Raw genomic sequence first — 22196 nt, forward strand, 5'->3', positions numbered from 1 at the left:
TCCCCCCACCCCCCCCAACCCCACTCAGTGTTGGGGGGTTGTCACCATATGTGGAATTTTTATTTTTTATGGCCAAGAAAAAGAATTTTTTTTAAATTTTATTTCTGGGGTGAAACAATTTTAAAAAATGAAGGAGGGCAGGGTATTGGATAAATAGTTCTACAGATGCAGAGGCTTGCAATTACTTGATAAAATTATTTTCCACACAAACCCTGCTTCACTGTGTGTGCAGGAGAGCCAGTGTGAGTAAATTTGACATTGATATTTCCTAACTTTTAGTGCCTGATTTCACTTCTGTGAACTTTGGGTGTGTGTATGAGTAAATATATGGTCTATTAAATGCACATACATACACTGGTTATATTTAGGCATGAGCCATATGAATATTCAGAATCATCTCTCTGGTGACTTCCTTTGCCTCGGGATATGGATGCCTCTTTTAAAGGATTTATTCTAAAGAAGATGCATTTTGAAGTTGCTGACATAAGCCTTAGTTTGCATGTCTTGAGTGAAGGCAGCGACATTCCCTTGGGGAGCAAGTTCCCATTATGCACCGAATCTGCAGGTATAACTGCTTTAACAGGGGCTGGAATCCTTTTGCAAAGAGTACTGGGGACGCACTGAAATCTGGGGTCCTTTGTTGTTTAGATAATTATCAAGTTTTTATTAGGATGCTTAACTGATGACTGTTTCCTTTAAAACATACTGCAAACCCGAGAGGTTCTTATGAAGATACAGTCAAGGGAGAGGATCGTTTCTTTAAGTGTATGTGGACAATTATTATATAGGAGTTTCTCAACTCAACACTGAGAATCCAAATGACTTAAAAAATTAGCAAACTTCAAAAGTGAACACTCTGCCCCACCCCCCCCCCACCCCCCGAAGGCATACGCAAGGGGAGAAGGAGATTTTAACTTTTATTAGAGCAAGCAGGAGTTTCTGTTTCTGGCCCATTTCCTTTTAATGTCTCTCTCTCTCCGGATGACCTTGTTAAAAGAGGTGAAGGTGGAAAGAGGTCTGTGGAGGCAGACCTGCAATTTGTGGTCCCAGCGCCATTCTCTCAGCCCCGTGGACCGAGTGTGCCTGGGGAGGGGAGGAGGAGAAGTCCTGCTGCGCAGCGCCGGGCGCCTGCGCTCGGTTGCTGCCTGTAGCAGCGACTGCGTGGTTAATGGGGATGTAGGTCTGCTGGGATGACAGGGGAAAGGCCGTGGTGATCGTGGCCAGCCTGCTGCTTCATGAAGGTATCGTGCCCGGGCCTGAGTTCAGGGCTGTTGTGACCCAAATGGGGATTTCGCTTAGCGTAAAGCTACAGCGCGCCTTGTGTGCCTCTGCCAGCGCAGGGGTGTACATGCAAGGGAGTTTGCGGAGGAAGATGGTTTCTTCTAAACAACCCAGAAGTTGCAAGATCCTTTGAGAAGCACGAACGACTCCAGCCATATGAAGCAAAGCTATATTTAGTCACGTAAGGGAAGGAAGGGCTGTTATTCAGTAGAGTTGCGCAAGCCAGAGGGAGGCTGCACACCACTGCTGGACCTGCCTTTGCTTCAGGCTGGTCTGCTGCAGGTGGTGGGAGGCAGAGCCACAGCCGCTCCTCGGTCCATGGCGGGAGGAAGGGTAAAAGATTGAAAACGAAAACACAGATGGTTTTGAGAAGCTCCCGTTATCCTTTGCCAGTATCTTTTGGTTCAGCAGGAGGAGCATTGAAGGAGATGTTAAGAGCTGCTTGCTGAGCTTCAGGCATCCTTGCAGGGCGAGGTGGTTGGGCAGGTTGACTTTAGCTCATAAGAACTGGCAGCCCTTCTTGCATATTTGCGTAAATAAGCTGGAATACATTTTTCTCTGCTGGAGCCCTTGAGAAAGGGCATCGGTCCAACTTGAGAAACGATTTTGTTGGTCATTATAGATGAGAGATGCATAGTGGCCCTCGTGCGAGTTGCGGGGTAGCAGTTACGATTACAGGCACAGTCCTTACTCCATCAATAGTAGTCAGGTGTATACAGCTTTTTAAGTGGCACTAATACTGTAAGGTTTACCATTATGGTAGTCAGTCAGTTGTAACTAGACAAAATAGTGTTGTGCACTTGAATTTTAAGCGGCGAGAAAAAGAGGATTGAGCATATTTGAAAAGGGAGGCTGTGTAATGAATAGTGCCCTCAGCTGGTTTAGGGATAATGTTTTTAATATTGTTACAATGGGAACTGGTAATGACCTCTGTAATTAAGGCTGCTAACACTTTCCAGTGCTTTATAGCTGAAAAAAGGACCAGCTTTGCCAGAATGTGAACCCTTACGATTTGAGGCTTTCTGTGGGTCTCTGCTCGCTGCCTTGAGCCGCTGCTTTGTAACATTTCAGCAGAGTTGGTTCGGTTATTTTATATAGAAGCTAAGGAGAAAAATAAAGCTAGGTTTTGTTAACTCCCTTCCCCCCCAACAGTTTCTTTGAGGAGGCCTAGTAGCAACAAAATTCAGAATTGAAACACGAAAGGTTGCCTTGGTGCCTGGTTGTTGCAATGATGCCTGCTGCCGCTGCTAGACAGTATTTCCCGATTGAATTAGTGAATATAGACATCTAAAAATCACTGGGAGCCAGCAGTTATTCTAAACGTCAATTAGGTGGCATTATCCTGGGGACACTGTGGCGGAGATTGGAGAGGGGCGCTGGAAGGAAGGAAACAGTCGGTGTTAGGGATTTTGGTAGGCCCCGGTTTCTGCGCTTACGGGCCGGCATGGAGGGAGACGCACCGTGTTCGTCTGAAGGGCTGGTAACAGGGAGCTTACGCTAGCAGGGCCTGTGTCGAGACTCCTGGAGTCTGACTCTCTGTTCAGCAGCTTTCTGTAACTCCAGTTGTACAGTAAAGAGCAGGTCTGTGGTTTTTAAAGCGTATATTCAGTCAGTAGTTCTGCCTCAAGACAGTATAAAGAAATGATAGGATTAAACTGTAACCAAAGAGAGGGGAAGTAAAGTTCTCCTTAATCCTAAGATTTAGTCTTTCGTCTGTACACAAAGGTAGTCCTGAGCTTTTAATGGTATATGATTGTCTTTTACTTGCAGGTTCCCTTATGTATTTAAATGAGGCCACCCTCCTTCACAATATCAAAGTTCGGTACAGTAAGGACAGAATTTACGTAAGTATTAAGTGTCGTGACAACAAGTCTAATGATAGATGTTCTTTCAAAAAATCAGCAAAACGAGTGTTTCCAATTCTGTTTTTTCCTATAACAGAAACTAAACAGAAATAGTAACGTTGGAAGGTCAGGAGGCTTCAGGCCTTTTTTCTTTTTTTTTTTTTTTCTTTTTTCATTATGCCTTGTTTGAGGTCTGAATAACATTAATCACATTAATGTTAGCTGATTTTTACCAGGCAGAGCAATAGATTTTTCTCTACATGACTGTTCATGTGCAACCATAGCATAGCGTTGTATCACAAAGGTCTGTTCCTGCAGGTAACTTACTTCGCCAGTAGAGTAGTTGTTAACAAAGATGATTTTCTTTCTTCATTATTTTTGAACGAAGCAAACAGGTGCCGTCTTTGACACCTCCTAGCTCAGATGTCCATCTTAATCTTTTATATTGCTATCAAATTGCCTAATTATACTTAATGAATTCTGACTAAATTACATTTTGTCCTTGCCATCTGCCCGGACACTGACAGCTGTGAAACAGAAGAAAGAGAAGAGTTTTCTTTCTTTTTATTTTTTTCCAATAGAAAGCTGGCTAGTGATAATGCAGAACAGTTCTTAGTATTTTCTAAGTGTCTGTGTTAAAATAATCAACTTTTGTGTTAGCGTACTGTTCTAAAATGAATTGAATTAGTTAAACCCTTTCATATAAATATAAAAAGAAAGTATAGTTGTTTTCCTTTGTTGCAGTTAACTTTACATAGCTATAAATTCTTTATAGCTGAAGATCAAGCACTAGCTTTAAAATAAATAAATAAAAACGGCCATTTGAACGCTGTTCTGGAAAAATAATAATTAAAAAACCAACCAAAAAAACCCCCAAGGAAGTAAAATTCTAAAACTGAACTGGTTATGAGGTAGGATAGTATTTAGGTTCATAAAGCCTTTCTTCATTGTAAACAAATAATACTAATATGTTGTCCTGAGCGGCTGTATTTTCTGGAGGAAAAACAAATAAACAAAAAACCAACCAAGGTTCAATTTATATTTTAACTACTTTTCCCTTGTAACTTTAAGATACAGTTTGAATCAACATTTTTTTTTGCTTTTTGTTTGATGCTGGTGAACAGTATTTGTCTTATTACTAAAAGCAAAACTAATGCAAAAACTATTTGCAGCTCTCAAAGAACTTTGTGCATGTTTTCCTTCAGTAAAATAAGTGCTGAAAACAGAAACATCTAAGAAAATTCATATACTGTATGTAATCCAGCCTTCTATCAACATATCATGATAGTGTCCATATTTCAGTTGTCTCGAGATACGCTCAGTAACAACAAACCAAATAAGTTATTCAAGCTGAAGGTTTATCTGATTTTCTTCAGACCTTTTCCTGCAAATCTGCTTTTTTCTGTGATTCAGCCACCTGTTCTTCCTTGTATGTAATCTGTAACCAAGCTATGAAAATTTTTTATTCAGAAACCTTAAAAAAACTTATCTTCAGTCTTCCTTATCCTAGGGAAAGGTAAAAAGCAGTCTTGGTTTGAGATTCTTCTTCAATTCCTTCTCTATTAGAGAACATTTGCATTCTGTATTTCTCACTCTGGAAGCAGCCATAGCTCATTTCTCTCGGCTGAATGCTTTTATTGCCTGGCTTGAGTGCATTCCCAGGCAGGATGGTGTCAGTCCTTCCTGCTGAGTTGCTTCCATTAGATATTGAAAAATTATCCTCCTCACTGGAGGAGAGTGTGTTATGCGAGCCAGGAACTTAGTTTATTCACTTTTGAGGAGGAGGTTGTGGTGTCCTATCCTTGATCCAGTAACTCGGACAATAGGAAATAATTTAAAAGGAGTTTGGGAGAAAGGTCAAATTCAGGACATACTCCACAGCTCAGTGGTTAGGAAACTCTCCTGAGAAGTGCTTTTTCACAGAAGTCCTGAGAAGATAATTAGAGGAACTCTGAAAATATATCCGTTCTTGTATCTGCATTAGCTGGAGAGAATTGTAAATGTAATTGTTATACTTAGGCTATAGTCTTCAATAGTAATAAAAAATTGCTGTTAACCACTCGGTTGGATACTAGCTAATAGTTTGCTGTTAATTGTTTTCTTCACAGACCTATGTAGCCAACATTCTTATTGCAGTGAATCCATATTTTGATATACCTAAGTTTTATTCTTCAGATACTATTAAAAAGTACCAGGGTAGATCACTTGGAACGTTGCCACCACATGTTTTTGCTATTGGTATGTATTGAGCCTGTATTTGTCTTTTACAAAACAAACATTAAATACTTTGCATAAATTGCCACCTGTAGCAGTAATGACTTTACTTTAAACTGTTGTAAAATAAAAACACTGATTGCTAAAATTGCAAATCTTCTCATCCCTGATAAGCAGTTTTAACAACTTGGAAATTAGCAACCCTGTTGTCGTTATTCTGTACCTCCAGTGTTTTATGTCTAAAGGGTTTAAATATAATTTACAACCATTAAAAACAAAAAAAAGAGGAAAAAAAGAAATTCAGATTTTAGAAGTGAAGAATGACGTAATTATGATTGGCACTTCTTTCAGTGTAGTGATTTCCTTTGTCTTTTACTATGTTGCCAGAGCACGTGTACTGTTTCTTTTTATATGCTTGTGTTATAGACAGAAAGTGCATTTAAGTGTTAGTAACCGGATAAACCTGATTTCTGTCACTTTGTTTAAGAAGAAAAAAAATTAGAAACTACAAATCAACATTTGACTTGTTAAAAGCCTTCTCACCGTGTTGCAATTTGTTTTGTAATCAGAAGTATAAATAGCTGGATTTTTAGTACCTGTTGCATAACAAGAAAACTACCCACATTCTTCCAAGTTTCCTTGTCTCAGATGTTACTGGTTACAAAATGCAACTGAAAGTTTCCCTTTAAAGGACACATTAAAGTAAGATTGGTTACAATTTTGTAAATACATTTAATTCAAGAGATTTAGTTCTAGGTGATGGTTTTTGTTCTATTTTGTGCTGGATATAGTTGAGTAGGTCTTTGTTTTCAAAGACTTTAAGCTCTTACATGCCAGTGTTTGAGGGTGAGCAACTATAATATAATTTAAAGGGAAACAGACTTTAATAAGTTGTATTGCACTCAATTGTAAAGATTTACTTTTTTATTCTTGAAAATGATACATTTTAATTTTTGTATGGTAGGTTAACTTTATGCTTGCAACTCTCCTGGAATATTAATTTTTGTCATGTTTAACATATTTTTCTTTTTAAGCTGATAAAGCATTCCGTGACATGAAAGTGCTCAAGATGAGTCAGTCCATCATAGTCTCTGGAGAATCAGGAGCTGGCAAGACAGAAAACACTAAATTTGTTTTGAGGTTTGTGCTTTTCGACCAAAGTTATTTATTGAATTTCTTGTGTTGATGCATTTGGTTGATGTACAGACAGAGCAAATTGTAAAGTAATCAGTAGGTTTAAGCCACAATTCAGTAAGATACTTCTACGTACGCTTCTACGTACACAAGAAACTCATAGGGTTAAACTTAAATGCTAACATGATAACATACGGAAATGTCTATATATTCACAGAAACCTTAACTTGGTTGTAGTGACATCATGTAGTAGTTAGGGTTTATGATGCAGTCATTTTGGTATTGCACATCTGGTATTGTGGTAGATAAAAACATAACTAGGCATTTTAACTGGATCTTGCAAGACACTTGCATTTGCCATAAATGTATATTTCTGTGTTTTCCCTGTCTTTGTTCCTTTAGTTTGCTTAAGCATCCAGGGTTTTTAACTCTTGATTTTGAGATCACTGCAGAGATTCTGTAATATACTTTACCCTAATTCACTGAATAAGATTGAATAATGGGATATATTTATTTATTGATGTTTGTGTATGACCGATACTAAATCAAGCATATTAAACTACATGGAGGCCATGTTGCTGATATATATCAGCCTTGCTTCCTCTTACATGATTTTAATGTATTTGACCATATTTGCTTTATACTTTAACTGTTTTATGTCACTCCGGAACACCGTAGCTGGAAAGCACTGCTCCATTAAATTCACCTATATCATAGGTGGCCTGATTATCCAGGAAGCACAGTGCAGGCAGTGTGAATATGCTCCCTTCCCCGCCTTGTCCTTGTTTCCCAGTATAAGTCTTTAATTCCCTTTTCCCTGACATCATATATTCTCATTTATGTATGTACAGTAGCGGTATTATCTTCCACATCCCATGAAGCATTGTCACAGCTGTCTGTCCTTCATACTGCTCTTCTCTGCCCCTCTGCAACCTTTAACAGATAGCTGTAAGAATTACTGCAAGGTGCTGGTAATGATTTTTACAGGGGAAATCCTAACTTTGATCCTGCTAAGAGTAAAAGAAGATGTCAGGCACTGGGAGAACATCTCCTGAGGAATGCTCTCAAAGGAGGTTATTCTTCCACTTCTCAGCAAAGGAAGTTCTGATTACACGGCCGGCAAATATCGCTGCTGGTGCTTCTCCCCATCACCTGCCCCCATACAGTCCATGTACAAAACATCGTTGAGTTTTAAAAGCAAGAAGGTTTTTCTCTTGTGTGATCAGAAAGCAAATGGTACTAATACAGCTCTGTTAGTGCTCCTAAATTTTTTTTGGAAGGCCCCATTTTCGAGAACTGTTTTTAACTCGTCCCAGATTTACTTGTGAATTTCCAGAAAGCATGCCCTGTCCACAGGAAAAAAAATTAAAAAAAGAAAGCTGCAACTTTGGAGCAAGTACGTTGTGGATTTATTTTCAAATTCTTTCTTCAGTTGCTAAATTGAATCTTATCTTGATTATGCACCTGCAATTTCCTATCTCACTGTCTCCGTGTGGGATTTTTATTAACACTGATAGTTATGAACACAGAAGCTGTATGCATGGAAACAGTCTTTAATTCAGGAAATACATATGAAACCTTATGCATTTACTAAGATTATTAATAAATACAGGTAGTACAGTAATAGTTTCATTATATTTGTGTAAAAGTGTAATTTCCATATGCATGTCTAGAGGAAATTTCTAGCGTGTCTTGCAGTATTGAAAAAAGTCTGAAGTCTCCAAGAATATTTTTGTTTTAACAAAAAAGAAAAGTCAAACTGCATTTATTTTAAAAGATTTAGGTATTTGGAACTTCTAATCAATATGCTTTCCCTTTAGTAAATGGTTAGTAAGTATGGTGCACAGACATGCTAAATCCTGTTGAATTGAACATGAAAGATACTGATATTTTTATCTTGCTTTACAGGTATTTGACAGAATCCTATGGTACTGGCCAAGATATTGATGATAGAATTGTAGAAGGTATTGAATTTTCTTTAATTGAAGTAAAGGTTCCAATGTTTTAATTTTTTTTTTCCCCCCAAATTTGAAATATCATTCAACAGTAACTAAATAAAAGCTAGGATGGAAATACTATCAGACTTTCTAGGGCATCATTTACTGATAAATTCTGAAAACATATTTTTTATTTGTGATTCACTTTATTTTTATTTAGTATAGTGTCATATGGTCCTTGATCTAGAAAATGTTTAAGTGTGTGTTTGAGTTGAACTTTACACACGTGTACCCAAGATTGGATTTTATGCTGTATGAAATCTGCAAGGACAAGATTATGTTCTCATTACTATCTGTTAGTACCAGGAAAGAGTAATTCCTCCTCCTCACCATAAAGTTCTCAAAGTCAGATAAAGCAGGGAAATTCTTTTATATTATGGTTCTGGGTCATTTTTCTGTAATGTCTTTTTTTTTTAGCAAGTACATAATTTGGATTAACACTTTCATTGTGTCTATCTTTATAATAGACTCCCAAACAAGGTCAGAAGAGACTGTGTTGATCATCCAGTTGAGCTTCTCTAATGTTGTATGCACTTCCTAATTGAACAGAAAATAACTTTTTGAGAAAATATAAATATCTCAAAACAAATAACCCTCAGCCAATCTAATAATGCCTCATATGTCAGTTTGTCTTCTGTAGCGTATGGTAGATTTATTTTGGCATTTCATTATTCTCTGTCTTTTTCTTAAACCAAAAATTTTTACTTTTGCTTTAAATTTTCTGTTTTCAAATTCAAGCCATTGGATTATTCAAGAGAACTACTGCAGGCTTTAATCTCTTGTTGCTGTAGGTTTGCTTAAACCAATTCCTTAGTGAAATCCACTGTGTGCTAAAGGAACTCAGAAAGTTGCCAAGAGTTGGATAATGCCTGACGCAGTATGCCATGAAATTAATTGGTAGTTGTAGGTATTCTTAGAAGTTTGGGTTTTTTAATCTAAAACAGCATCTGATGCATGAATTTTGAAGTTTTTTAGGCACAATTTTAATGAGCACGCTTACAGCGTATGTATTACTAGAGGAACCTTTAACCTATCTGAAAGACCTCTTGCAATTTGTTTTTATTCATAATCTTTTCTTCAAAACTGTTAATGTTATGTAAAATACTTGAATAGTTATCAAAGAGCTCTTAAGAAGTCAGTTTTGGAAGTCAGATTTGCATTTTCATAACCAAAACAAGAAAGTTAATGCTGATGTTGTCCTACTAAATGATGCATTATCATCCATAATTTATCCAACCATTGTAGTTATTCCTTCTTTCTTTAATTTTTGTAGGAGCAGATTTGTAGATGGTTGTCAGTAGAGTTTTAAATCTGAGTTTCTGCTCACTTAGTTTCCAATGCATATTTTTTTAGCTAAAAGCCTTAAAAAATCTTGCAGATCTTTTCAATGGTTTATTGTTAGCGCGATTCAGTAAATTGGTTTTCTTGGATCTTCAGAGCTAGTAAATGCAGTCTTTCATAGGCCTTGTGTTTCATAACGACTAAGCATTTTCAAACTGCTTAAACTGTGCATGATGTGAATATATAAATATATATATATGCGCTTTAGATTGCTGGCACTCTTTCTGTATGGGCTTTAAGGCGCTTGAAAACTGCAGCCAGTAAAAAATAAAATCACTCAATCACTTAATTGACCTAATTTGAAAGGGCATTTTTAAGTTGTTTTTGAAATCAACACACTCTTCTAATACATTTTTTTTATTCCCTAATCAATCTAACATGTTGCATGCATGACATTTAAGTGGCACTTTTGTCTGTGGGATAAGTGGGTAGTTTAGATTTTATGAATAACAACTCATTGGGAAGTGTCAAATTGTGTGTTGTCTCATATAGTTTATGTATCAGTTATTTACCCACTTGCTGTAGAAGAACATCACTGAATAATTTTCGGTGTTTGTCTCTGAATTTACAGTATTGATTCAAATACTTTGCAATGTTATGGGATATTTAAGTACTTCATTGTAAGTTCCACCACAGTATATCCAGTACAATTTGCAAAATTGATTATTCCTAATAGGTAATATTTTTCCTTTAATTTTCAAAACTTATTCCCAATAAGTTCACTGAATAATTAGTATGTATTTGTTCTCTTTTTTGGTAGTTTATTGATCAAATTTTAACTTTAAAAATCTTAATTTTTTAAACAGCAAATCCTCTATTAGAAGCCTTTGGAAACGCAAAGACTGTTCGCAACAACAACAGCAGTCGTTTTGGGAAATTTGTAGAAATTCACTTCAATGAAAAGGTATTGGAATTTTGATACAGGTAACCAGTGATGATTTTCTGGCCATAAAAGGGTAATGCTAGACTGGAAGTAGGCTGAATAGACTTACTTATCTTGCACCAAGTAGCTACTGTCCTGCTTTACCGTACAAATCACTTTGTATTTGTACTGTATTCTATCACCTTGAAAGGAAAACCAAAGCCACACAGTACTGTGTCACTACTGGAAAACGGTGGGTCAAGTCAGTAGGAAAATTGCTTCCATCCACAACAGAGTAAAAATTGTTCCCTTGATTGTAAAAAGGCATATCTAAAGACTAACTTACTTGCTGTTAAGTATTTATGCATTCCTTTAATGCACAAATAAGTGTGAGTTGCATATTAGATATAAACAGATATAAACATATTTTAATGCTTTAATACTTCAAATGAATTATTGATGTTTTTATATATTTGTATGAAGTTTTGGGACCTCACATTAGTATTATATATGTGATAGAAGTCATGGAATTGTTTTTTGTCAGAAGTACTATTCACTGTGTAGCTTATGAAAAATTTTCTTTGTTTGGGTGTAGTTTTGCTTGGATAGTGTGCATACACACATTCCACAATTAAGGATGACTGTATAGCTGTCCAGCATGGCCAAGTTGATGACTTTTGTCAACGATCCCTGTAGAGATTAAAAACATGCCTCCTCATCTTTCTAACTGAGGACATAAAGAAACAAATTCTTGCAGTTCCTGCAGAGTTTAAGCTCATCATCTGGTCTTGAGCTTGTGGTCTTTTCCTAAGTTTTCATCCATTAGTTTTGCAACTAAACTTCAGATCTTTGGTTAATTGTTTAGATAGTAAATAACTAAATTCCTTTAAGGGTAGAGGGACTTTATCTGTTGGTCCAGTTCATGTTAATAAACGTACGCAAAGGACCCAAATTTCTACTTGGAATGATGCATTCATGACCTGTCAATTTATCTGTCAACGCTTACATGGTGTTTCAGATTAATTGTTTCAGCTGAAGCAAATAGCATTCAGAGTATCTTCAGAAACTGCTTAAAAACCTGTTTCAGCTTTCCAGGGCAAGATCAGCCTGTTTACTTGAGTCCCTTTCTTACAAGACTTGACTTCACTTCATGGACCTTATTAAGTCTGATTTCTCAAAGGAATTATAGACTGGGGCTTCCTGAATGAATGAATGAATGAGCATAACCATAGTCAAATATGTCAGTCAGTAAGTCCTTCTTAGTTGCTGTAATGGCCATAAGCTCAGGAATTTCCTTGCTGTTAAGATTTGCCTAGGCACAGGGAATTTTATCATAGGCCAGATAACAAATGGCTTTCGAAATCTGTGTCAGACTTCCATCTCAGAAAAGAAGTGCAAGTGTTTGAAATAAAATGTTTGCTCATAATTAGTCTGCCTAAGATGTTGTCTAAATATGTATTCTTTAATTTTAATCCTTCCTTCTCCTTTGCAAGACTCTCAGTGAAATGCAACTAGAGAAGGTTGTAATAGCATGGTCATAGCACTTACTGCCATCCAAAAAGTGTAAGGGTGGCTGTAGCAATGCTCTTTGCAGGAACTACTGGAATTCTACCAAGGATTTCTGCTTGTTGGGGTGAAGCAGACCCTTCTTTTAAAAGGAATGTATGTATATGCAATACATGAGCCGGGGGGGCAAGTTATGATAAAGGCAATGGTTTCTTTTCTAAGCTCAATATGTATTAGGTACAGATAGATTTTAATATTATTTGGAGCAGTGTCCCTTGAGCGAGCCATGATCAGACAAATGTAAATTGAAACCTTCTGAATCTCAAATAATCCAAAAAATATTGAGATAATCAGAAAAATATTTCTTCCTCCTAGAACTCGGTGGTTGGTGGATTTGTATCACATTATCTTCTGGAGAAATCTAGGATCTGTGTGCAAGGCAAAGAAGAGAGGAATTATCATATCTTTTACAGGCTTTGTGCTGGTGCTCCAGAGGACATTAGGGAAAAACTGTATCTAAGCTCTCCTGACAACTTTAGGGTGAGTATCAGAGTCAGTGTTTGTAAAGCTTCTCATATTGCCATACATGGATTTTTCCTATAGACCTTATTAAAATCTCTATTTATTATCTTTGACAGACTCTTTCCTGTTAGAAAAATCAGAGGATTTTTTTGTTAAATCTATTCAATGCTGAAATAAAGCTGCCTGCCATTTTTCCTTGTTGGAAGATTTCCTGTACTTTTTCTTTATGACTTAAAAATGAGGAATCTTTGCTTTCTCCAAAAATGTACTGTTGCATACCCAGCTGCTAGTAATGTTATGGACTCTTCTAGAGGTGTAAAGCATGAATTTCTTGATTGTGGTCTAACTATTCTGTGGGTAACCCATCTTTTAAGTCCTGATAACTGCATTTATTTCTTCCTATTCCAACCACGTGTTTCGGAAGATGTAGGAATTGTCCCACGATTCTCTCTCTCAAATTATTCTTCCCTTAGCTTCCCACCAAGGATCATGATGACAAGGTGGTTGTGCTTCTCTGTTCCAGTCCATGTGCTTTCACATCACTTGTCTTCTCTACTCTGTTGCACCTTGTTCCTATCATACTATACTCATTTGTACGGCTCCAGTTTTGAGCCTCTCCCGTTCCTCTCATCATACTGCTCTGTCATTCTTGGTCACTCCAGGTTACATGTTAAGACTCACTAGTCCCTTTCAGCTGAAAGCTCAGGCTTTTATCTCCAATTCACCCAAAGCCCATGCTCAACTCTTCCTGCCAAGATTACTCTATTCATTAAGCATGATCCTCCCTCTTAGGTTTTTCTTCACCTAATTTATTCTTTTGGGAGGACTACTTACTATTTCTGAGTTTCCACAACCTGTTACTGCTCTGGTCAGTCAAGTAAAGGAGAAGCCAATAAAATGCAGATAAAATTAGTGCTGAATGTAATACTCCTAATTATACCTAAATGAAAGTGAACTTAAACAGCAGGGAAATAAGACTTGAATCATTGTGCATATTTCTATAAAAATGTTAGGTTAATGTTCAGTGGTGGGGAAAAAGCAGAGCAGAATTTTAGGAGTTCTTAGGAAAGAAAGGGAGGATGAAATAGTGAGTTATGCTGCAATGTACATCCATATTTGTAAATAGCATACATAGTTTTGTTGTCCCAACTCAGAAAGGAACAGTAAAATCCTTGGGTGAAGCAGAGGTCATGGTTGAAGACAAGCTCTTAGATAATATGATCCAGTGTGCCTGTTCTTATGACTTCTGATGTGTTTACTGCCTTCCCTTCTTCTCCCCATGCTTTATTTTTAGGGGTTTTGCCCTTTTCTGAGATTATGTGGTTTCTCCTGATTAACCCTGATTCTGTGTTATGTTTCTAGTGGCAATCCCACAAACAGGCTGGCTTTCTGTCCTACCATTATGTTCTTGCATTCTTTTCCTCCCATTTTTCCACTGAACAGTTTTACTACTTCAGTTTAACTTTTAACTTTTTCCTCCAACTTTCCTTCTTTCTCCTCCCCTTCTCTATGTTCAGATTTCACTGAACTGTTTTCAGAAATTATCGACAAATAACATGATGTTTCCTTTTGCTTTCTTTCCTTTCTTGTCAGTCAAAATTTTTTCTCTATTTTGTTTTCTGTTTGCCTGAGTGACTCCAACCTGACTTCCCTTACTTTTAAATTCTCTTTTAATTTCTCAGTGTGTTAAATCTCAATTATTGCAGTATTTTTTTTTTCTTGAAAACTGAATATTACTGAACTCTTATTCAACCAGTGCAGCTTTACTGATACAGCTGTTTCTCATTGTCTTCCTGATTGTCCCTTCTTTCTCTTCAAAGCAAGCTTTTTGCTGTCCTTTCAAGGTTCTTCTAAGCCTGTTCACATCTTATACTGTCATCACCAATTTTACTAGTAAGGTGAAGAATCTTGCCTTCAATCATTCATTCCTGCTATTTAATTATATATAAATATATCGGTAGGTCTTTGTTTAGTTTTGTTTTTCTTTTCCTTTTGACAATCACTTGAACTGTAAGTATCTACAAATATCACCATGTGCTTTGTTGACTTGCCTTGAAAAGAAAAATATTGGCAAATCAAATCCTACTGGTAAATATTGGTCAATTATTTGCTTGTACTCTATCATTTGTCTCCATCTCTCCACTGTCTCTTGGCTTATGCCTGGCTTGGAATCTTACGGAAGCAGAATTTTGTGTATTTCTAAAATGCACAGACCAAATCCCTGCCGCAGGTTTGGAAGGGTTTTGTAACACAACCCTGGAGAGCATGTGCAATTACAAGGATATAAATTAATTGACTGTTATCTTTTTAGACTTCCTTGATCTTAAATGGGGTGAGGAGCACTGCTAACAAAGAATTACATTACTGTGTTGATTGTTTTCTTTGTTGGTGTATCTTCCTGCTTGGGTTTCTAAATAAAACTTGGACTGTGCTTATCTGTTACTTTCCCCAAAATCTTTCATACTCAGTTTCATCAGAATTCAGCAGAGGGCTTAGAAGCCTTAAAGAGCCTTAAAGCTCCTCCTAGTTTTGTGCAAAGCGGTGGTTGCATAGGTGACACCTAAATTAGTGCAGTCATTGTAGGGAAGGCAAGTGTACACTGGTGACCGAACAGATTGCTGCTTGCTGCCTCTTGGCTTGGCCAAGTCAGTTTCTGCTTACTGATGAGCTGGGAAGCGGGCACAGAGCTGCAGTTCCATATTGTGCACATCATACATTTCTACTGTGGTATCTAGATGATCTTGTTCCCTAAAAGCCATGGCAGTATTTTAGGACAAGTTTCCTTACTTCCTCAAAGGTGTTCCTAGGGGCCTTTATAGACCTTATATTATTTCTTTAAATATTTAGTTTGTATCTTCTTGTGGTTCATCTATTTGTATTCAGCTGTGTGATGGAAACTTGATCTGATGCTTATTAAGAAGGAACTGCTTCTGTTCTCTAGAAGGAAAGCTTTTCTTTTGAAACACCCAATAAACACAATACTTAAAAAAACCCAGCACCATTTATTTTCATATAATATGGAGCTAGTTTTCGAAACTTTCTTCTTTACTTGCAGTTATTCTGTGCAATATTATCTTGTATGTTTTAAAGCTAAAATCTTGAGCAAACTTTCAAATATGTATTTTTATTGTGCAGCCACTTTTCCATTAAAACTTATTTTTGTAGTTAATAGATTTTTAGTTCTGGAACTGAATATGCTGCGTGCCCACTCTTGGGGATTTTTTTTTTTAATGAAAAACTCTGCTCATGAGAGCACACAAGGTTGTAGATGTCAAGGTCAGAATTATAACCTGCTTAAAATCAGGCTGGTGCAGTGCAGTACTGAACAGCCTGAGTGCCTTTACAGAAGGCACTCACTTGCTTGTTTCAATTATAAAGAGTTTATAGTCACACCAGCCTTATCACACCGGGACATAATTCTTTGACTTCTACTAAGTTTGCAGCAAGTACTTTCATTTGCATTAAGAATATTTATTGCTTTACCATAAGTTAGTATTTGAATCCTGAGTTCCCTCCTGCATGTGAAAGATCCACTCTGGATGTTAAATTTAAAAAATTTTCCCCTTCTGAAATATTTTTTAAAACTTTTCCCCTCTGAAGTTAAAGTAGATTATCTTTTAATTAAAAAAAACTTAGGAATGTTTTCATATTTGTATGTATGTAAATTAATATAAATATACTTAAAGTTTATTAGTCATATTGCACTAAATTTTCATGAAGTATTACTTTAGAGGAGATTTTTAGAAAAAAAAACAACTGTAAAAGGTTAATTTTCTTCCTAAATTTTTATTACTTTTGTCAAGATTATTTTTTTCTGTGTTATTCATTCATATTTGCTGCTTCAGGTTTTATCATAAAATGGCTCTGAATAATCACGCTTGTGTCACTTTTTTACCACATTTTTTGTTGACTGCATGTCTGTTTGGTTCAAATTTCATGGAAATACTATCTTTCAAGCTTCTAATAATAGATGGTGATATTATACCAGGCAAGGTTTGATGATTGATCAGTATTTTGATATTAATGCTAATTTTTTAAACAAGAAAAATGTTCAGACAAACATCATACTCTTAAATTGGTTATTTATAAAAAACCATGCCTAAAGTTGCAGTTTTGCATCGGCTCTATCGTGCCACTTGTCTTGTGCCTTTTAGCTTATCAAGTCAAAGTCCAAATTAGGGCCAGCTTGGGTGCTAACACTCAAGCATGTTTTGCTCAATGCCTGGTTTCTCTTAACTACTCTCACTTGAAAGTAGGACCATCTCAGATCTAAGGTAATTCTCATTTTTGACAGAAGTGAAACAATATTAAAAGACAAAGGATAACTTAAGGCTCTTTTTCCCCCAGCTTCCCTTTGACTTAAGTGGTCCCTTGTAATCTCCTCCCCATGCATTTGGCCATCTTGGCATAGGCGCGCAGTTGCTCTGGGCATGTGAACCAAGACAACTGCACTGGCATCTGGATTTCAGCAGCACTGATGGGAATTACCTCTCCGTTAGTTCATCCTTCCCCTGCAGTTCCCTTGGGGAAGCGTGAACTTACTTGGCAAAGGACTATGAAAAGTTGCAGGTTTCTTACACGCCCCTCCTCCGAGCACACCCACACAAAAGCGTGCAGTCCTGGGTGCTCATGTTTTAGGTTCCCCTGCAGAAGTTTTCAGAAATTCAAAGTCATTAGGTAACCCTGTGCTGAACCTTGTAGGTCTAGGTGCCTTGGACTGCACCACACAGCTTTGAAAGTAAAGTTGCACATAAATCTGTACCTGGAGTATAGTTGATGGAGATGAGAAGCTAGATTTTTTTCAGATCTTAATTTCCAGAAGAGAAATTAGACTGCCTTATGTTTGGGTCACTGATGTTATAATGGGGTGTTGTACTTCAGAGTTTAAAAAAAAAAAAGTACAATGGTATTTAGATGTTATATATGATAACCTCAAGCTGTGTATTTGTGTGCTTTAAAAATATAATTTCTCCTAGGTTTCGTATGTAAATCTGCTTGAGGTTTTTAGCTTTCAAATTATCTTGTGATTAAATGTCTCCTACATAGGTTATTGTTGAATACCATGCTGGTTCACATTCTCAGAGCCTGTCAGATAAGTTTCCACACTCTCTTCTTGAAAAGCATGACCTTTTTCACTTCCCATCCCCAGTTTTTGGGATTGTGTTAATACTGTAATACAGGGTTATATTGTTGTGTTTAAAATATGCTGTGCTTTGCATTCTTATTGGCTGATAAAGAAAACTTTTCAATATTTTGTTAAACACCAAGCTGATTTTGAACAGTGTTTCTTGTCACTTTGTTTTAATATTAAATATGTCACCTAGTTTTCTTCTGCTGTTAGAAATGCTTTGAAGAATATTTTGGTTTTTTTAGATATTTGTGTATAAATTTTAATCAAAGTGTAGGATTATCTGTGTTCACCTAGTTGAAAACATCTTCTTTGTTCCTGGCTAGAGCAAAGAATCAGTTCACTTCCTTTAGACAAAGGGCTCTGGCCAAGCTTTTGGACAGAGTTCGTTCTTTCAGCTGAACAAACCAGAAAGAAAAAGCTAGCGATCCCATTTTGCTGGAAGTGTCAGTCATTATCTGAATGCCTGGTCTATTCCCTTTACTGTACAACATGAGATGGATATCAGAAGCCAGATTCTGAATTAGGCTTCTGCTTTTACCATGTTATAAGCTTTTAATACTCTTCAAGCTTGTTAATATGCTATGTCTCTTACTACCTATAGAAATATTTTACTGATCAGGAAAAAATGACCATAAAACTACACTGGACTTAGTACCACAAATTATTTGATCCTACCCCTTTCACCCCCGGATATACTATATAAAGCCTATATGTTGCTGAAAACATAAAGATTATTGTGAGTTTTTTCTAATGTTCTATACAGCTTGCTGGAGTAAAGTTTGGTATTACACATAGGCCAGAAAATTTATTTTCTTGGTTCCTAATTTTGATTGTCTTTTCTGTAATCCCAGACTCCATTAATAGGTTTGGTAGAGTCAAACATTAACAAAAGATTGCGGGACTTAACAAAATGAATATGCCATTGTGTCAAAAAGTATTTTAGTTGTCAAAATCGAAAAGCTTTCAATAGAAGTTTGTTACTGTTGCACTTCTGTAATTTTGTAGATGTAAATAAATACGTTTTCAAGGAATGAATTCTGAATACCTAGCATGTTGTTGGTATCGTAAGAGCAAGCCTTAAATAAAAGCATATGTTTTCCTTACTTCTGTCTTTAAGTATGCATTTCCACTTTTTTATTGTTACAGTATTTAAATCGAGGCTGTACCAGATACTTTGCTAACAAAGAAACAGACAAGCAGATTTTGCAAAATCGCAAGAGTCCTGAGGTATGTCTGTATTTTCAGTTAGTTTATATTGTTAACTAATGCAGATAGAGTTGAAAATTATGATTACAGTTTTACAGTGTGGAATGAAATGTTCATTTTACACATCTTTATAGGCCTAAATGGGTACTGTCAAAGCTGGTATATTTAGAACTCTGGTTTTGGAGTTCAGTCTAGAAATACATGCATCTTAAAATCCCAAATGGAACAGTGTATAAAATAATTTCCTTTTCATTCTTATAATAATACAACACTTAATGATGCAGTTTGTCTTCTGTGAAAAAAAAAAAAAAAAATCTATCCAAGTCTCTTTGTAAATTTCTTTTTAAATCTTACTACTGCTAGTGTTGTCCCTCAAGTGGGTTCGTTACCCGGTGTGCAGTAAGCCAATCTCACACACAGAGCCAAGATATTTGTTTATTTTATGTCTGTGCAGAAATGGGTGCTAGGTGGTAACTCCACAAAGCTAGCACACCTCAGTTAATACATGGTAAGCATTTTATACATTCCGAGCAACAGTTATCAGTACTTTTTACATTTACAGTTAGTCACCCTTACTTCTATTGGTTCTTGTACGCCTGTCTTCACTTAAAGTCACAGTGTCCTTTCTTTTTACTGTGCATATTCAGTGGGGAAGGGGCTTTGTTGGGTAGGGGGCTTTCCTGCCCACGGGTGGGTTTTTTACTATGCTAATTAGGATAGTTCACCCGTAGTTCAAGTAGTTGTTTCTTTTTCTGTTCTCTTAGTGCCTATCTTGGTACTCCCTTATTTGGCTGACTTAGCATGTTTCTTCCAAGGCCATGCCCAGTTAACTGCCTACAGAGATTGAATAATGTCTTGTTTCATTTCTCAACCTAAAAGCTAACTATTTGGTTAGACTACACTGGGATATAGGTCAGAAGCAGTAGTTTTTTCCAGAGCCATTTTTATTGTCTGGATTTTTGAAGCGATGCTCCAAACTGTTTTATAAAACTTTAGTGCAACCTCACTTCCAGCACGAGTATATCCCCCTCTCCAGTACACTGCATTCTTTATTGTTTTTTGTTGTCTCCTTGCGATGAACTGTTACTTACGGCAGAGCATGGCATTTCCTGGAAGAAAGCGTGAAACTTCAAAACACTTCTTTCCTCTTGCTCCATCTCCGTTTATGTTTTTTAAAACTGGAATTACCAGAATTTGTAGCATTTAAGCCTTTGAGCTTGTTTGCATCAGGACACTAAAGAATTTGATCAGAATTAATGGTATATGTGAATTGGAAGTTGTTTAAACACTTATTAAACTTCTACTCTGCTCTCTAATACAATTTTCATCTATTCATACCTAAAGTATGAATTTTTCATTTGTATAGCTGGAAGATATTTCAAACCTTAAGCAAATCCATACTTGGGATTCAGTAGCAGGGCAAGCTGCATATACATGTGGAATAATAGAAAGATAAGTTTAGTCAAGGGCTTCTCTCCCCCAATGACGGTGCCATCTCTTTTACCTTTGAGAACCTGGGCTTGAGCTTGTACGTAGCTCATGCCTAGCTATGAAAGACAGTATAGATACTTCCTTTGCTCAGGTCAACATTGTAATGTCTACTCCTGGATTTCTAGTGTTTATATGTTGTAACAATGAGCACATAATGCCAATTTCTTTTGCTTGAATGTAGGCTATTTTCTACAATCGGGGATGGTGGAAAGTGAGATACAGAAATGCCGATTTGATATTACTGTGAGACAGAAAGCTGGTAGATACTTAATTCTTGAGATGGGTGGGAGATTTTGCCTCAGTTTACCTAATTTGCCTTAAATTAAGACTTGTAGTGAGGTTGGTAATTTATTCTTACTACTGGAAGATGAACCTATGCAATCTTCTGTTCTGTCAAAAAATGTGTTCTCTAAAGGACTTAATTTGAAATAAGTGTTTGTCTAAACAAAGAACTGAAAGAATAATTCTTAAAATATGTATTGGACATTAAATAGTGGAACATATAATGCCATAATACTTGTATGTTATAGCCATGTCAATTTGCAGGTGCAATAAGTGATCACATTTCAATGACATTAAAACTTAGTCTAGCCGCTTAAACAGGAAATATATTGCACTGTTCAGTTTTTTTAAATCAGAAACTTAATATTTGCTCTGTCATTTTGTGAAAAACATTAAGATTGTTTATTTTAATAAAAGTAGCTGGAATAGTCAATTAATACTTAAATTATTTTTGTGTTTTCCTTATCAGGAAGATGAGGTGATCGTTTTACATAATTAAGATGGAGTTTAATTTTATTGATGTGTCTAAATGTGTGTGAAGTGAATTTTTCAGATGCATGTGGTGTTTTGTTTTGATAAAAATCATGTTAGCTTATTTGACATTAACAAGGCTTCTATTTCAAATTAAATATTCTTTTTAGTTGAAAACATTTTAAAGTAACTGTAAAACCTTAGATCAGTCTGTGCATGTTCAGATAGTCTCTTGATTGCATGCAGTTGTGTTACTATTGTACTATTGTGTACTAGTTACTACTAAACTACTGTTTAAAACCATTAATAATTAAAATGGCTTTTGATGTACTTAAATTAGGAAAATCAGCAAAATGTTAAATTGGTATTTTAAAACGTAGCTGGTATTCTTTTAACCTGTACAACACTGCGAACAACTTTACTGTTTCTTAATCACCAGCAAACTTTAACAAGTATATTTCTCTAAATAAGTCTGTCTGGGATAGGGATAACTCTTCCAATGCTGATTTGTCCTGTACTCCTTTCTCATCGCCTGTCAAACTTTCTGTCATCCTATTCAACTGCTAGGGGCTAGAAGCACTCCTCGGTATAAGTGCTTTGATAGCTTCCTTAACCAAAATCTTCCTTTCCACTGCTCACTGTCCCGTATCCCTCTCTCCTTAGCTGTCACACTCTCCAACTTCTGCTTGCTGAAGATAGTTTGAAGTTTGCTTTGAAGCTGAAGTTTGAAGATCATGCTTTGAAGTATCAACAAATTAAAACAAATTAGGGTTCTTGCAAAGCCTGTACTGAAGAGCTCTAATCTCTTTTCTGCTTAGTTTGGCATGCTTTTTTATGCTTTTTGATATGGTTTATTCTTGACTGGAAATAATTGCTCACATTTACTTTAAAATCACTTACTGAATTTTTGGTTT

At 36.3% G+C, this 22196-nt stretch overlaps 1 protein-coding gene across 2 annotated transcripts in view; it reads left to right on the plus strand.

Moving 5' to 3' along the window:
- MYO6 (myosin VI) overlaps positions 1-22196 on the plus strand; it is a 115371-nt gene that overhangs the window by 39979 nt on the left and 53196 nt on the right. For both annotated transcript variants that reach the window (XM_075145343.1, XM_075145344.1), the window contains exons 4-10: positions 3052-3125; positions 5234-5363; positions 6374-6479; positions 8382-8437; positions 10618-10715; positions 12555-12719; positions 18979-19059. In XM_075145343.1, coding sequence (XP_075001444.1) covers positions 3052-3125; positions 5234-5363; positions 6374-6479; positions 8382-8437; positions 10618-10715; positions 12555-12719; positions 18979-19059 — 710 coding nt within the window. The remainder of the gene's footprint in view (positions 1-3051; positions 3126-5233; positions 5364-6373; positions 6480-8381; positions 8438-10617; positions 10716-12554; positions 12720-18978; positions 19060-22196) is intronic.

Source organism: Calonectris borealis, chromosome 3 (assembly GCF_964195595.1).
Source record: "Calonectris borealis chromosome 3, bCalBor7.hap1.2, whole genome shotgun sequence".
Classification (NCBI taxonomy): domain Eukaryota; kingdom Metazoa; phylum Chordata; class Aves; order Procellariiformes; family Procellariidae; genus Calonectris; species Calonectris borealis.